Source organism: Corythoichthys intestinalis, chromosome 20 (genome assembly GCF_030265065.1).
Source record: "Corythoichthys intestinalis isolate RoL2023-P3 chromosome 20, ASM3026506v1, whole genome shotgun sequence".
NCBI classification, from domain to species: Eukaryota; Metazoa; Chordata; class Actinopteri; order Syngnathiformes; family Syngnathidae; genus Corythoichthys; species Corythoichthys intestinalis.
The window spans coordinates 11,356,512-11,374,959 of record NC_080414.1 but is presented as its reverse complement, the minus strand read 5'-3'; the positions used below and the strand labels follow the sequence as shown (position 1 = coordinate 11,374,959).

The 18,448-nt window shown below is 38.6% G+C and overlaps 1 protein-coding gene across 2 annotated transcripts in view; it reads left to right on the top strand.

Annotated features, from left to right (window-relative positions):
• The window catches only part of cdh10a (cadherin 10, type 2a (T2-cadherin)), a 66,496-nt gene that overhangs the window by 8,445 nt on the left and 39,603 nt on the right, over positions 1 to 18,448 (top strand). The window contains exon 2 of one of the 2 annotated variants that reach the window (XM_057823953.1): positions 2,106 to 2,439. In XM_057823953.1, the coding sequence (XP_057679936.1) occupies positions 2,236 to 2,439 (204 nt within the window). In that variant the 5' untranslated portion in view covers positions 2,106 to 2,235. Of the gene's footprint in view, positions 1 to 2,105; positions 2,440 to 18,448 lie in introns of those variants that run through there. The other variant, XM_057823954.1, reaches the window with a different exon arrangement.

The window sequence follows — 18,448 nt, the reverse complement described above, 5'->3', positions numbered from 1 at the left end:
AATAACATAAACAACAAAAATAATAGAGCTTTTGATAGCAAAGTAACAATTAATGTACACATAACTAAAATATTGAACTGAGAGATGACGCTGTTGTGGCCGCGACAGCCGGGGTGAACTTTTCCCTCATCACCGCCTGTCTCATCAAGATGGATTTTTTTTTTTGTCTTTCTTTTGTGGTGACAACTGCCTCGTTGCAGAGTTCGCCTGGGGAACTTGTGTGGGGCATGTTGTGTTCCTGGGGGGGAACTGGTTTGGCCATGCGCGTTTCCGGCTGAGTCGTGGGACACTGGAGGATCGCGTGGGATGCGAGCGGCCGAGCATGGTGGCGCGGGCTCTGCTCAGCGAGCAGCACGGACCCAACGGCATCCTCCGTTGCACTGGTGGTACCGGTCGTTCTGCTTGGTCGTCCGCCGCCTGGCATCCTGGACGTCCTCCTGGTCGTCGCACTTGGTCGTTCGTCACCTGGCGTCCCGGACGTCCTCCTGGTCGTCCTGCTCGGACTTCCCGCATCTGGCGTCCTGGATGTACTCCTGTTCGTCCATTCGGTCGTCTTCCGCCGTTGCCCCGGCCGTGCGGCACAGCCGTTCGTTCCGCTGATTCGGGTTGCGGGTCACTCCAAATGCATTACTGCCCTCCGGTGGCCAGTTTTATTGCTTTAAATGCATTTTCAGTATTGTGCTTTGGAGCAAAGTTGCATCAGAACCTAGAGATGTGTCTTGTGAAAAAAAAAAAAAAACGTAAAAGACGTATAAATTTGTTTTTGGGACACTGAAACAATTAAAAATAGAACATATTGATACATTTTTGGTAGCAAATGAGTTAATGTTGATTTGATGTCACTTCCTGTTGATTTGGGTAATTTCCGTGTGATGTCTTGTTTATTTTGGTTCATTCTATGTTCACTTCCTCTAGATTTAGGTTCCATTCAAGGTCCCTTGCCGCTGTTTTGGAGTAATTTCTGTTTCACTTCACTTCCTGTTGTATTCGGGGCATTTCCATTGAAAAAAACAAACAAAAAAAACAAAAAAAACGAAATAACACTCTAAAACAGTGGTTCCTAACCTTGCTAAATCCCGAACCCCATGACTTTCACAGGTGCATTCACCGAACCATTTGGATTTTCATAAAAAAGCCATTTTTTAACAAAGTCAAGCTGGCATCTAAGGGGCAGGTTACATGGCGACTCTGCGACACCAAGATGCAATGACTGTGTTGCGGAATGGCCTCGCATTTACAGTATATGGTGGCGGCGAAAACGGAAGGCGAAAGCCATTGAAAGTGAAAGGATTCGATTGCGGGGGCTTGCTCCGCATCCGTATCAATGGAAAACTCCCGCACCGATTCCTGCTTAAATTTTCAAATATCAAATTTACTCCAAATAATTTTGCCTTTGCTGTTGATTTTCACGGTGAAAATTGAAATGAAACTCATTTAATTTCACACTGTTCCTTTTTTAGTTTTCATGTTTTTCATTTTATACCATTATTTATTACTACTACTACTATTATTATTATTATTATACTACTATTATACTATACTTTTTACTATTTTCATGGCTTAAAATGACGCAGATGTTTTTTTTTTTTTTAATTATCTCCGCAGTCCACGCTGTCTGTCAATTTGTTATACATCCTCATAACAATTGCCAGTCAACAGTCAACTGAGCTAACCGATCTCTCCTCCCATTAGATAGAGGGCTAGCAGTTGAAAAAATTGAATAAAGCCTGTAAACTGAGGGCAAACAAGTCCAAAACCTGGTCTAAATCGCACGTTGCCTACATTTAGTCAGCTTACAAAATAACTACTGGGGTTCGGTCCGATCCCAGTTAAGAACCACTGCTCTAAAGTGATATTTTTCAATGATATTTAACCAAGTGCCTTATAAAGAGTTATAAAAACTAAAAATACTTTTCATGAGACACTCATCAATAAAAAACTATCCAAAAAAAAACACACAAAGCATTAAGCTAACCGAGAGTGACGGTTATTGCGCAGTTCGTGACCTTCAAATGTCATCCATCACTACCGTTGCAAAGCGCGGAACTGTGTTAAGAGTATTTTATTTCCATATTGTAACTCAAGTTTTCCATTTTTCCCCCAAGGCATCTTGGTGTTTGGCTTCAGCGTGAGGAATACAATGCGTGTTGCGCTCGCACTACCTTGCAAGTGTCAAATCCGAAGCTCCTCTCCGTAATTCCCAAGTGGTCATTTTTCCCGGCCGACTCGGATACCATGCTCGTCGGCCAGACGATCCTGACTCTGTGCGCCCTGTTGCCCGCAACGGCACTCCCTCTAGTCCCTGGAAATATCGGCAATGTGTTTGGAATGTCAGAGAGCGACGGCAGGATTCTGCAACGTTCCAAGAGGGGATGGATGTGGAATCAATTCTTTCTGATGGAGGAATACACAGGAAACGACCATCAGTACGTCGGCAAGGTAACGTGTCCGGATAGATTGGGTCCAAAGTAATTACTGGAAGCTCCTCACTGAGAACTTCGATTGGCTGAAAGAGGAATGGACTGACACAAAACTGTCGGTGGCTAAAGAAGTCTGTCTGGTGTCTTGAGTATTGTTTTCATCAGATCGAGGCCGGCTGGCGAGAAGTAACCGCCTTTTGTGGTGCTGAGAGAGGATCGAGCTTTTAATTAATTTCTAATCGAATCATTGAGTTTCAGCGTGCTAGTGTCCCCCAACATAATGACTATGACACGTTGTCGCTTGGTAACAAGTTACATTAATGTGCGAAAGGAGTTAGGTTAATTTCGCTTGTTGACTTTTTATCTATGAACAAGATTAAATGAAATAAATTCATTTAGCATTCGGGTCAAACAAACGACGAGGAATTAGAAACACTAAGAACAAAAAAATGGGCCTATGAGAATAAAGTTGAATTATTATGAGAGAAAAGTTGTGATATTACAATATTACAGTCATAATATTACACAAGTTTACGTAATTTTGCCCAAAAATAAATCGTAATATTACACAACTTTCCGTAATTTTACCAAAAATAAGTCAACATGCACAGGAACAAAGTTTTAATATTATGAAAATAAAACTTGATATGAGATAAAGTTGGAATATGATAAAAAAACTTAATATTACAATATCAAAGTCGCAATTACACAAATTTACGTAATTTGATCAAAAAAATATAAAACATTTTTATCAAAAACAATTCATAATACAGTTGAAATATAACCACATTACGTCGTAATAGTACAAGATTAAAGTCGCAAGAAAAGTTGAGAAAATAAACGCAGTTTAACGTATTATTACTAGAAAATACTGCAATATTACGAGATAAAATTGTAGTATTATGACAAAAAAGGTGTAATATTACAATATCAGAGTCATAATGACACAAATGTATGAAATTTCATCAAAAAGAATAATATTATAAAAATAAAAGTTACATGACTAAAAGATAAGTTTTAACATTGTGAGAAAAAATGTTGCAATATTACAACATCAAAGTCGTAATACTAGACAACTTTACGTTATTTTAAAGAAGTCATAATATGACGAAAATAACAGTTGAAATATAACGAGATTACGTCGTAATATTAAAGCCGGAAGAAAAGTTATGAGGAAAACAAACGCAGTTTAACATAATATTACAAGAAAATACTGCAATATTACGAGATATAATTGTAGTATTATGGAAAAAAGGTGTAATATTACAAAATCAGAATCGTAATGACACAAATTTACGTAATTTTATCAAAAATAAGTCGGAATACTACGAGATGAAAGTCGTAATGGTAAATGGTGTTACACTTGTTTAGCGCCTTTCCACTTTTTAAGGCCCTCAAAGCGCTTTACACTGTAGTACGAAAATAAAAGTTGAAATATTACGAGAAAGTTGTGAGAAAAAAAGTTGTAATATTGCAATATCAAAGTCATATTACTGCACAACTTTACATAATTTTACCCCAAAAAAAGTCGTATTATTACGAAAACAAGTTGAAATATTACAATAACAAAGTCAAAATGACACAAATGTACGTAATTTTATCAAAAAAAATCATAATAATACGAGATGAAAGTCGTAATATTAAGAAAACAAAAGTTGAAATATTACAAGTTGTAATTTTATGAGAAAAAAAGTTGTAATATTACAATATCAAAGTCGTATTCCTACACAACTTTACGTAATTTTGCCACAAAAAAAAGTCGTATTATTACGAAAATAAGTTGAAATATTATGAGATAAAGTTCTAATATTATATAAAGTTGTAATATTATGAGAAAAAAAAGTGTTGTAATATTACAATATCAAAGTCGTAATGACACAAATATATGTAATTTCATCAAAAATAAGTCTTAATTCAACAAAAATGAAAGTTAATTATGAGGTCAAGTTAATATCTTATGAGAAAAAAAGTTGTATTATTACAATATCAAAGTCATAATACTACAGAACTTTACATAATTTTACCCCCCCAAAAGTCATATTACGAAAATAAAAGTTATAATATTATAAGATAAAATTTGTAATATTACAATATCAAAGTCATAATGACAAAAATGTACGTAATTTTAACAAAAATAAGTCATAATATTACGAGATGAAAGTTGTAATATTACGAAAATAAAAGTTTAAATATTACGATATAAAGTTGTATTATTCTGATTCTAATATTACACAACTTTACGTAATTTTACCAAAACTATGTTGTAACATTACAATGTCAAAGTCGTAATATTACATAACTTTACGTAATTTTACCCCCCAAAAAGTCGTAATATTACGATATGAAAGTCATAATATTACGAAAATAAAGTTGAAATATTACGAGATTACGTTGTAATAGTACGAGAATAAAGTCGCAATATAAACAGAAAGGTTATGAGACCAAACGCAGTTATACGTAATATTACTAGAAAATACTGCAATATTACAAAATGAAATTCATCTTAACTAAAACTTTTCTTCAATGTTATTTGTACATTTTTAAAGCTAGAAAAGGGGAGAAATGCACATTTTGAGTTTCATTTTTATTTAAAATAAATACCTAAAAAACAGTAAATACAGCAATTACTTTCTATTTACTCGATCTTATTCATAATAAATAAATAAATGGCAATTTGTAGGGCAAGTGACTACCCTATTTCTGCTAAAAAAAAAAAAAAAATCACCCCAATAAAGACCTCGCGTCCACATACTGTATGTAGACATTACATGTTGGCTGATATAGACCACAATATTTACATTATTACTATTATTATTGACTTAATTCATCTAATTACGTCATTCATTGGCTGCCATTAACGCCTGTAGACATCCAATCCATTTTGACTGGGAGCGGTAAATGAACCAATGTTCATGGCATTCAAAGATAAACGTTCACTGTTAGTCCTCCCAGAAATGGACAAAGGCACAGATTTTAACAGGGAGTCAACCTTTTTTGCTTTCACGAGACAGATTTTAGTATTCATCCAAATGTGAAGACGGCATAAAAGAGGAGTTGCTTTTGAGCTTTCTTCATGAAATACATAAAATGAATATCTCTGTTCCACCAGGATGGATGTGGATGCTAAAAGTCTGTCTGGTGATATTCAAATTCCTGGCTGTGGAATCTGGTAGACACTTTCATGCAAGGGCGTAGGTTTGCATAGGGACGGTGGGGACATAAGACTACCATCTTTGCAAGATGCTCAAATTGTCCCCACCAACTTTGAACCAACCTTATTTGCATTATTTAATGACTTCAGTTATATCGTTCATTTCGATTGTCTCCCCATATGTTGTAAGGATAGAATTGACCCTACCATTATTCAGACTTACAGTACATTCACCCCTTTTCACTGCTGAGTGTGCCAGTCCCTTTTTTCCCCCCTCAAATACACGTTCGATTGGCTGATGACTTGACCCTCACCACCACCACCACCACCACACACACACACGCACACACCCACAGCCCCATATTAGAAGTTTTTTTTCTCGGCCAGCAGCAGCTGCTGCCACTGTTAGTGATGTCTGTCTTAGGTGCTAGTCAAATGATCTGCTCGAAAAATTATTTTGACCCATTATGAAATACGTTGTAGGATTCTTGTTCATTTCATTAATTTTTGTTGTTTGTTCTATTGCTTTACAACTTTTTTATACAATATTTTAACAGCTAGGTCTTAATTTTAAAGGGGAAGTTCAGAATTTTTGACATTAGGCTTTATCTTGGAGTTAGTGGGGGTTTATTTAGTCGTTGGAGTTGATTTGAACAAATTCCGTGCAGTTTGTCAGTTATTTGTTAGTTTCAGGGCTCTGGGGTGGCTAAGCTAGCGTGAGTCAATGGTGGTTGAAATCAACTCCATCGACTAATTAAACCCCCGCTAACTCAAAGATTAAGCCTTATGTGAAAAATTCAATTACATGTGATGACATTTTTTTGTTGTCATTTTTAAGTTGAGGCAGCAAAAGGAGAAAAATTGGTAAAAAGTAACTGATGTTACTTTTAAAGTAACTTAGTGACTTTGATAATAAAGTAATCGGTAAAGTAACTAGATTACTTTTTTGAGGTGTAATCAGTAATAAGTAACTAAATTACTTTTGTCAGTAATCTGTGACAACACTGATTTCCAGTGAGTAAAGGCATCCATTTGCAGTATATATCCTGCCTTTCACTGTTAGCCTCGCTGCCTCGTCAGAATGCTATGTTGTTGACCGGTATGGCAGACAGCCTCAAACAGCATCGTAATACACGTGACCCGTTATTTTTTTTTCCCCGATGAGAAATGCTCTTCGTACATGACTACAGTATTCTTCATTCTACATACATTATGAGGCAAAAACAAAATAGTAACGCACAGGCACTAGGGAAACTAACTTTAATCGGATTACTGGCTTGGAAAAAATGAACGCGTTAGATTACTCGTTACTGAAGAAAGTAATCAGATTACAGTACGCGTTACTGACAACACTGGTCCCTACCAATGTTGAGACCAAACCTACGCCCTTGCTTTCATGTCCTGATTGGCAGCTGCTGAGTTAGTGCAGGTGTAGTACAGAAACATAGCTGACCACAGAGGTATTTAAAGACTTTTGTTTGACATGAGAAAGTTAAGAAGGGCAACAACGGAGCAGCTAATCAATCACTTGCGACCTATTGATTCTTCAAAATAAGACCCGAAAAGCTCCTCTGGCAGGAAGAAACCCGGCGGAAGGCAGTCGTCTTTCGATTTTCAGAGTTTGTTAGCGAGCTCAGCCGAGCAACCGACGCAGCAAGGTCTCCGGCCAATTTCGGCAATCCTAAGGACGCGGAGATTGATTCCGGCTCGGAAATACTAGGCGATTCTCGGCGCTTCCTAAACCGCGGCTCGACGCGTTTCCCGCGAGCGAAAAATGGTGAGCTGCGGGACGTTTGCGCAGAGAGGGGGCCGCCGTCAAGCGCTGCCTTGCCTGGCGCAATAAAGACAGGTGTGATGAGGAAAGAAACGCTACACTTATCAACTCCGGCGAGGCAAATGCGGTGACTGTCGACAGCCAATTTTCTCAGAGGAGGCTGCCTTTCATCACACACCTCATCCTCGGCGGTAAACAAGTGCGCAGGGGCGAGCGGCGGGGGGGCGCTGACAACTTCTTTGCCGCAGCTATCACGTTGGAAGCGCCGGCGCAAATGGAACGGCGGGGCCAAGGAAGAAAGCGTATCAATCAGGCGGGCGGATGAAATGCGCCTTCTTGTGTTATGTGATGCGACGGCAAAGTAAATGCCAAGTGTGAGGCGGGTTATCTGTTGATGCGTCGGCTGACGCGCGCTTCGCCTTGATGTTCCCTGCAGCCGCGTGACAGCTCCGGCTTCATTTTCGGCTGTCCAATATCCTTCATTATTCCGCTGTCGGAAAAAAACAGTAGGATGTAATGAATTGCCGAGGAAGGCCGAGGGCGAGCGCGGCTAATTCGGTCGCCGTTAGACCGAGGCGAAAGGGACGCGGAGAGCACTTAATGGCGCCGCCTTGATGGTTTAACTCGTAAAGATCATTTCTTGGCATCTTGTTTGTTTCATGTTCAATCAAACCTCCGGGCTCGGCCCCCACACGCTCGCCTAAAAGGTTGATTTTTTTGATTGCGGCAATCAAATGCCACGCAAAGGAATGGGACTAAACGAGGCCACCCGCTTGCGCATTATTTTTGCAAATGCGAACACACTTCTTTTCAGCTACTGTTGGTGGCAAAAATAATTCCTAAGAATGAAATGCAACAATACATGATTTACACATTGTCTTAGTTGCTTGGAGACGAAAACACAAACTTCACATTTGTTTCTTCTGAGCATTCATTTTTTTTGGACTGTTAAGTACGGAGTTTGTATGGAAAAAAAAAAAAAAAAGGTCAAAAAAAAAGGTTAAAAAAAAAAAAAGTAAGAAAAAGCGGATAAATGCTAACCAGTGTTGTTAATCTTACTTTTAAAACGTAATGAATTACAGTTACAAACTAAAAACTGCAATTTCGGGAGAAATTACTTCTGGTCTTTGCCATGTGGAGATACTGATCCCAGCCTAGGTTGGTTTGGGGACAATTCGAGGACAATATTAGGTCGCTTCCTCTCTATTTAGGGACATTTATGGGGCCTGGGATAATGATACCAGGTCATTTGGGAACATTTGGGAGGCGTGGCCTGTTCATATCACGTCATTTGGGAGCATTTGGGGGCGTGGCCTAGTCATATCAGGTCATTTGGGAACATTTAGGGGGCGTCGCCTGATCATATAAGGTCATTTGGGAACATTTGGGGGGCGTGGCCTGATCATATCAGGTCATACAAATTACTTCTCCCAAAAAGTACCGTAATTTCTGGACTGTAAAGCACACCTGATTAGAACCCACAACGGCCAAAGTTTACAAAATTTTAGAAATAAATCCACAAATAAGCCATACCTGACTATAAGCCTCAGGTTTCCATATCTTAACATTGGTTATTTACATAGATGTTTGACAGAAATATTTCATTGACCAAAAATATATTTATTAACCAGATAAACACGCATCAACATCACCAACACGTGTCGTCTAAGTGCTTTAAAACAAACTTTAAAAACTATGTCACTACGTTTGCAAGGATTTTTACCTTGCCTTCTAAACTTGAAGTGGATGAAAACATCGTTAAAAACGGTTAATAGCTAACGCTAACCCTTTTATAGCAGCTTTGTTGGAGCATGCAATAAAGTCCTCCGAGTGACAGTTGAAAACAGCTAATCAAGGCTGGCATCGTGTTCTCTTGTCGTACCAAATAATGGATGCCCAACCATTTAAAATTGTTCTTCTGTAGCAGCATATAGTATCAGATGGAGCCATAGTCATCTATAAAATCCTGAGTTTTTTTCTGACGAGCTTCTGGCAAGCTTTATCGGTGGTAGTGTAGCGGCTGAGAGCTATGTCATGGCAAAATTTGGAAAGTCATTCTTTTAAAATATGTCGAATTATCCATTTTTTAAAATTTAACAAGAAAATATGGAACTCACTTGTCAAAAAAAAAAAAAAAAAATCTATAAATAAGCCGCTTCCTTATAAAAGCCGCAGGGTAGAAACGGCAAGAAAAAAGTAGCGGTTTATAGACCCTACCCACCGACGTCACAAAATCATGTGATCGCTGTATTGTTCCGCCCCCTTGTCCGTCATTTTGTGTCTGTATTATCAATGGTCTCAATTGATCGAGCAATTTATAATGCATTTCATGGAAGACCCGGTGCTTTCGGATGCCGTAAACTCACTTGATGCGTTGCATAAAAGGCGTTATGTGGAAAAGCTTCAGTTTATCCATTCGCCAGATCCATATTTGATGCCTAAATCGATGTTTTTCGACCCGCTGTCTCTGCTAGCTACCCTGATATTTACAACTATCTTGTCTACACAAAATCAGCCTATTCTCACGAAAGTTTGAAAAACTTTAAGAGCTTGGAGGCTTATAAATACTTCGTTGCTGGTTGGGTGAAACAGGTCCTCGTCCACGAAAATTCGGCATGAATCTATCTTGTGCTTGGAAAGGTGAGTTACGAAATTTTCAATTCAAAATCTTTTGTTCTTGCTAACATCCACGGTCAAGTCTAATGTATTTCATGTCATTTGTCAATGGAGCTAGGGCTTTTAATGTTTATATGGTTTAGCGATAGCACTCTCACTACATACATACGTGTATGTTGTCGGCGATTAGCCTAGCAATGATCTTAATTGTGGTTGTCAGCCCAAAACCCTCTAAATATATATTAAATGCATCTTACCAGATATAAAATGACTACTACATAATCTGTGGTAATCGTTTGGAGCCCAGTTTTCTCGTCGAATTGCAGCAGCCCATCTCGCTCTCTCCCCTCCGGGTCTCTCGGAATCCGGTAGAACTTCAAGTCTCTCCGACTATCTTCTCTGTTATTGCAACCGACCGCCACACACGCCTTCACCATTTTGATTATTAATGTTAACGAGCAGAAAAACACGCCGTAAATAGGAGGAATGTACGTAGCCGTAACAGGTAAACACGATGTGTTGACGGACAATTGGGCGGCACCAGTCAGGAGGGCGGAGTTGTGACGTCACGTGGGTAGGGTCTATAGTCCGAAAAATATGGTAATTGAGTTAGTAACTCAGTTACCTAAACGTAAGAGTAATTAGTTACTCAGCAAAGTAACTATTGTTACTTTTCATGTTCTACACGTATTAAAACGTAATGAATTACAGTTACAAATGACTTCTCCCAAAAAGTACCGTAATTTCTGGACTGTAAAGCACACCTGATTATAAGCCGCAACGGCCAAAGTTCACAAAATTTTAGAAATAAATCCACAAATAAGCCATACCTGACTATAAGCCGCAGGTTTCCATATCTTAACATTGGTTATTTACATAGATGTTTGACAGAAATATTTCATTGACCAAAAATATATTTATTAACCAGATAAACACGCATCAACATCACCAACACGTGTCGTCTGAATGCTTTAAAACAAACTTTAAAAACTAGGTCACTATATTTGCAAGGATTTTTACCTTGCCTTCTAAACTTGAAGTGGATGAAAACATCGTTAAAAACGATTAATAGCTAACGCTAACCCTTTTATAGCAGCTTTGTTGGAGCATGTAATAAAGTCCTCCGAGTGACAGTTGAAAATGGCTAATCAACGCTAGCATTGCGTTCTCTTGTCGTAGTAAATAATGGATGCCCAACCATTTAAAATTGTTCTTCTGTAGCAGCATATAGTATCAAATGGAGCCATATTCATCTATAAATTCCTGAGTTTTTTTCTGACGAGCTTCTGGCAAGCTTTATTGGTGCTAGTGTAGCGGCTGAGAGCTATGTCATGGCAAAATTTGGAAAGCCATTCTTTTAAAATATGTCAAATTATCCACTTTTTTTTATTTAACAAGAAAATATGGAACTCGCTTGTCAAAAAAAAAAAAAAAAAAACCTTTAAATAAGCCGCTTCCTTATAAAAGCCGCAGGGTAGAAACAGCAAGAAAAAAATAGCGGTTTATAGTCCAAAAAATATGGTAATTGAGTTAATAACTCAGTTACCTAAACGTAAGAGTAATTAGTTACTCAGCAAAGTAGCTATTGTTACTTTTCATGTTCTACACGTTATTACATGATCCATTCCATAACATCAAATGTTTAGATTAACTGATTGAACCTTTTGTTTTTCATTCCAAAAAAAAACATAGCTCCCCCTTTTACATTTTTACATTTACATTTTTTAAAATGTGACTTGTATGTACCGCCACACCCTTAATATATATAGATATATTTTTCAATATGCAGATGAGGCTTGAATCTCTTTCCTCTTCTATCTTTGCTGTAGTTGTTTTGATTAAAAAAAAAAAAAAAAAAAAAAAAAAAAAAAAAAACACGATTTATGGTTTAGGGCAAGTGACTTTTTGGTAATAAAAAACAAACTATTATTATTATATTGTAGCATCTACAAGGACAACGCCCAAATGGTGATGATAATACATACTGAAAAGGAAAACAGTCCATTATTTTCAATTAATTGTACCCACTTGAACGCCACGAACTGTATGTAAAAAGTTTCCCGAGCGTTTAACTTTACATTCACCACGCTATTTGCTAATGCTAACGAGAACGCGAATGCTATGCTAACGCTCTGAGCCACCTAGCATCGTGTTTGCAACGGTGTCACAACCCCCTTTCCCACATCCCTTCTCGCGCTCCGCTCTCTAAAATTAAACATTTTAATAGTTTGACAGCCCTATAAAATACACAATCAATACAAACTTGTTAATAATATCTTAATTATCCAGGAATACAAATAAAAATGAACATTTGTCTTAAGATCACTCAATATTGTTGAGAAATTAATACAACATATATATTTATATGTATGAAAATATACATTAGAAATAACACAAAAAAACTCAGTCAGGGATAAACAAAAACAAAAATTCAGCCTTCCTATAGGTAAGACACTACAGCTTTTGTCCACAAGCACAGCCAAACTCAACAAAAAAAAAAAAAAAAAAGAAAAATCCTTTGGCTGCTTAAAAGCCACATAAATAAATTTAAAAAATGAAAATTGGGGAGAAAGGGATAAACCTCGGTTCACTAAATTTCTCAGTGTAACATCAACAGTAGAAAATAAATACAGGAGGACACTTTTTTTCTAAGCAGCTTCCGACTAAAGTTTTGCAGGTTAGCAAATTCACACAGTTTAATGTTATGCTAACGCTGATACAGGTCGGACTTTCAGTAGCAAATTTAGTGGTGTGTTCCCCACTTCCACAACATTGATGTATTTTTACATTAAATACAGTAGTTGCAGCTGGTCGGGGGAAAAAAAAAAAACATTGTAATTTGTATGTGGTGGGTGTGGGTGGAGGAGGTGTTTGTGTCTCTGTGTGGGGGGACAGGGGTCCACGCCATTAGCCAATCAAACGTGCATTTGAGGGGGAAAAAATGGACTAGCACACTCAGCAGTGAAAAGGGGTAAATGTAAGTCTGAACATAATGAAAATAATTCACTTAATAATGGTAGGGTCAATTACATCCTTACGACATATGGGGAAACAATCTAAATTACCTATATAACTGAAGTCAATATATAATGCAAATAAGGTTACTTAAAAGTTGGTGGGGACAACTGGCACATCCTGATAAGTTGGTAGTGTCATGTCCCGACCGTCCCAATGCAAACCTACCCTTGATGTACAGCCAGCATGTGTAGTAATTTGTTTTGATGCTACTGCGCATACGGGTCAGTTTGCTCATCCCGTGTCGGCCTGCGAATTAGTGCGCATGCGTAATACTTGAACATGCTCTATGTACAAAGGCACGCCAAAAAACATATTGCAAAAAATCGGAATTGTGCATCAAGACCTGCAGTATGAACCTAGCCTTAGTTGTACAACATGAAAATCCACCTGCAACTCTGACAGAGAAGGCCTATTTAAACAGGAGCCCTGAATGATTGGCCAGCTGCGCTTCACAGGTGCAAGTCAATTAGGCCGATAGTAGCAGAGCATATCGAGAAAGTGGAGAGTGAGAGGAGACCAGAAGGGAAACGCAAACAAACAGATCTACCCTCTGACCCTTCCTGGCACATAACAGGTCCCACGGTTGGAAAACAATATGAGCACAAATCAGTAGTTTCACTGCAATGCAGCCAGATGAACTGATGTTGGCAGCGTGTTCACTGCAGCTATCTTATGCCAAAGTGCCTGAAACTCACTTGCAAGTATTTGTTTTTAACACAACACCAAACACTCAAAAAAATCTAACCTGAAAATGTCTAACTCATTCACCTCCAGCCATTTTGTAGCATTAGGGTCCTTTAAGACCCTCAGAATATTATGCTATATGAAAACTTTTTTCTTTCTTTCCCCAAAATAATCAATAGATACAATGGTTGGTTCTATCAAAAACATTATTAAAGCAGAACTTAAAATTTCAAGTGAACTTATTCGCTGGTTTTGATGAAAAACAAGCAAATGCTAATGCTAAATTACTAAGAGTGGGAACCTCTGGGTACATCACGATTCGATAAGATTTGCGATACAAGGTTTGCAATATGATACATGGGTCAGGAAATCATTCTAGGATTCTACAAAACTAAACAAATAAACAAGCTATCTTTATTATTCTGCTGTGAATTGGAATGAGTTTATCACTAGTAGACCTCCAATCCATTTGAAGTGGGAAGGTGGCAGAGAATTAACATTCACTGCCATCCCTCCCACTTCAAACGGATTGGACGTGCAGTGCGCTCCATATTTATTGGCACCCCTGGTTAAGATGTGTTTTTTAGCTTCTAATATTTTTTTTCTTATTCAAATAATATGGGCCCTTAATGGAAACAAAGAGAAAAATCCAACCTTCAATACAAGTGCATTCATTCAGTGGGGAAAAAATCCCACATAAAGAAAAAAATATTTGACATCAAATAATGTGTGTCACAATTATTAGCACCCCTGGTATTAATACTTTGTACAACCCCCATTTGCCAACAAAACAAGGTCTGGGGACTGAGATGGCCATGGGAGGAGCTTGATTTTGTGTCTGGTGAACCATTTCTGTGTAGATTTGGCCATATGTTCAGGGTCATTGTCTTGCTGAAAGACTCAGTGACGACCCATCTTCAGCTTTCGGGCAGAGGGCAACAGATTTTGATTTAAAATGTCCTGGTATTTCAAAGCATTCATGATGCCATGCACCCTAACAAGATTCCCAGGGCCTTTGGAAGCGAAACAGCCCCACAGCATCACTGACCCACCCCCGTACTTCACAGTGGGTATGAGGTGCTTTTCAGCATGCGCATCTTTTGTGGCACGCCAGACCCACTTAGAGTGTTTGTTGCCAAAAAGCTCAATCTTGGTCTCACACAAAAATACACACGGTCCTAGGCTTCAACTGGGACCGTGTGCTTTGGTCAGATGAGACCCACTGTAACGGTAACGGCGTTAAAAACAATTAGATTACCCAGTTACTGAAAAAAATAACGCCGTTACGTAACGGCGTTATTCTCAACACTGGCGACGACTACTCGCTGTTGCAACGCTACGAATTGGCCGTGCATGAAGCGGCTCCAACCTATCGCTGGAATCCTCCAGAATGAAGGAAAAATACTCATGTTCATTCATGGACGCACACAGATCAACGTTCCCTCGCACATCTCAACAGGTAGCTGAACTCAGCTTGAATGTGCACCCGCGCTGGCACACGCCTTTCTCAGTCCCAAAACAGACAAAAACAGGAAGTAACTATGAACGGTTACCAAGGAAACAGTCACGTAGCGGGAACTTTTCCAACGTTTTTTATTCAAAATGCTTTTAGTACATGACAACAATATCTTTTATTCTGCATAAATTATGAGGCAATAACAAAATAGTAACGCACATACACTTGTCAGGCCGAGACGATGAGGCGGACTCAGTTGCGGAGGTTCAGGCAAAAACTTTATTTTGAAACAGGGGTTCTTCCGTTGACATGCGGGGATGAGAAAAATACAAACAAAAAGCTCTCCAACAGAGGAATAAGTCAGGGCAACCACAATCACAGTTCAAACACAAACGAACTCCAAAAGGGAGGGAAGACAAAAACAAAAAACACTCCAAATGGAGGAAAAAGTCAAGATGGCTAAGATCAAAAAAGGCTCAAACACAAAGCGCTCCAAGTGGAGGATAATATTCAGTATCACTATGACAGGCTATGGCGAGAGGCTGACATGACTGACCTTGGTAGAAAGACACTTCTGCACAAGACTTAGGGAACTAGGGCATTATATACACACAAGGTAATGGGGAACAGGTGGAAACAATAGGTAATTAGATGACAAGAGGAAGGGCAAGTACGCAACTATGAAGAGGGTGAAGCCTTCAAAATAAAACAGGAAATGACGTGACACAACTCCCCCATGACGTGACAACACTAAGAAAAACTAACTTTAATCAGATTACTGGTTTGGCAAAATGAACACGTTAGATTACTCATTACTGAAAGAAAGTAATCAGATTAGTACTGCAACGATTAATCGGATAACTCGAGTATATGATAAGAAAAAAAATATTCAAATTAATTTTGTTGCTTCGAATATTCGGTTAATTAAAGTGGCATTGTAATGGTTTATTTTGAAAGTGTTTACATTTAGTTTTATAGATTAGGGTGGAAACACTGCCCTCTGGTCTACCTCATTTTACTAAATTCAACTGCTTAAGACCAACGTAAGTTTTTGTTTGGGCTCATGTTTTTTAATGCATTCATAATTTAGTTTATAGGTATATTTAGTCATTTTTTGTGGGAATATGAGTCTGAAACATTTGTAAGGAGCATTGTTAAAAAAAAAGTTAGTATTTTATAGCATTTAAGCTAGGAGACTTTTGCTATGTATGCCAATTGTTCTTTTGTTGTACATAGATCCTCATTTATTTATTTTTTTTATACCATTGAGGCTCATCCCAGGTATTTTAATTTTTCATGTTCCTTATCCGATTACTCGATTATTCGAACTAACTACTTCATCGATTAATCAACTACTAAAATAATTGATAGCTGCAGCCCTAAATCAGATTACAGTAACGCGTTAGTGACAACACTGATCATGATATATCACCTTTTCGATATATTGTCACACCCCTTGTTATTGTTATTAAAAAATTTAGGTAAAATTAATCTACGTTAAATATACTGGATTTATGTAAAGTTAAAGTTAATCCAAGCATATACAAGTAAGAGCAATACTGACTGACTATACTGTAGCCAGCGCACTTTTTTGAAGGCATCGGGAATGAAACTTGTGCTAAGGTCACACAACTTAACATTTTAAATTAGCACCTTTGGGTTCCGTTTCATCAGAATTGTGAGTTTTACACCCAAACCTGATAATCAAGACCTCATTTCATGAGTTACAAATGCTCAAAAACATTGAACATCGTACTATGGCTTCCTTAAAATTTGAAAGTAGCCTTAAATTAGATTTCACAGTGTACCAGTTTAAAAAAATTTCATCGGGAATGATATACGGCAGGAAACGCTAGCATTCCAGTTGACGAATATAAACGTCAGCGCTAGCAAATGAGCTAAGTAGAGTAATAAAGTATTTGCGCTCTGCACAAGTGCTTGCCTGGCACGTACCCTGGCAGCGAAGCGGTGGCAGCGCGTAAGCCCATCCAATCCCATTTGAAGTGACTTTCACAGGGCGTCTAATAAGTGCAACGGCTGACTGTGTGCAGCTGCGCCAGCTCGCTTCTAAAGCCGGCGAACACTTGCAATGCTGAGCAATACATCCACAAACTTCACGCGAGCGGGGAGCAAAATCCCATTAAGGCGCTGGCACCTTCCATTGTGCCCTGCCTCATAAAACCCTTGCCTTCATAAGAATTATTACTATTTCATTTTAGCTGTGTTCATATTTTTCAGCAGCCTTGAGATGTGGCAGCGGCGGCCTTGCTCGCCACTTGAAAGAAATATAATATAAAGAAAGCAGCCTACGGCTACCGAGAGTAAGGTCCAAGTCAGAACCTGCGGAAAATGCACTATATGCCGCACTGTTTTAACGGTAAAGACGCAGCGTGAGCGGGCGGGAGAGTAATTATTCCGTCTCCATTCTGTTTCGCTATCTCCTCAGTGCAGCAGCGAGCGACGTAGAGCCGAGGACTGACAAGAATTGCCAATGATTTCCTTGCTTTGCAGACAATTCCTCAGTGTTTGTGCGAGGCAATTTCACTCATCAAGGCTCTCCTCTGTGCTTGTGTTGTACGGCCATGAAAAGGCGTTTTTTTTTTTTCCAAGCGGGGCCACCGAATGTACGCAAACACACAGCGGCCGTGTGAGCATTTGATTTTCTTAAAGCCGTGTGGAGACGCTTCATGTAAGCATTTGTAAGAGGATGCAATAACGTGTTTCTTGGACTTGGTTTATTCCCTTTTGCTGCCTGCTTGAGATGCGCAACTGAATCTGAATCATTTAGCATTAATGTATTTACATTTAGATTTGTTTGCACAAGCTGTACTGTCATTGGACAAAAAAACCCCACTGATTTTTGACAAATATCCTGTCTTTTCAGAACATGGTTTTTTGAAACGTTTTTGTGGGCTTTCGTTCAAAAGCATAACCGAACCTGAACTAAAACATGTCCGAAACATCAGCCAAACAATCGTATTGATACAACACTTATCAATACAAAAATAGAGAAGACTGAGACCATGAGCAAGTGTTATAGGAGTCATGTTTGCGACCAGAAAAAGACTTTCAATTTAAGGCAGGGGTGTCCAAACTTTTTGCAAAGTGGGCCAGATTTGGCGTAGTAAAAATGTGGGGGGCCGACCTTGGCTGACGTCCTTAACGTAGAACAATATATTCAAGCAAAATTTAGCAAGCCATTCAGTGTGTCACATTTGCTTTATTATTTTTTTAATGAATAATTTTAACAATCTCGCAACTAGCCTTTGCGGCGTTCTCTTTCGACTCTCAGCTCTTGCGAAATACTACTGCTGTGAAATTAAACTAGC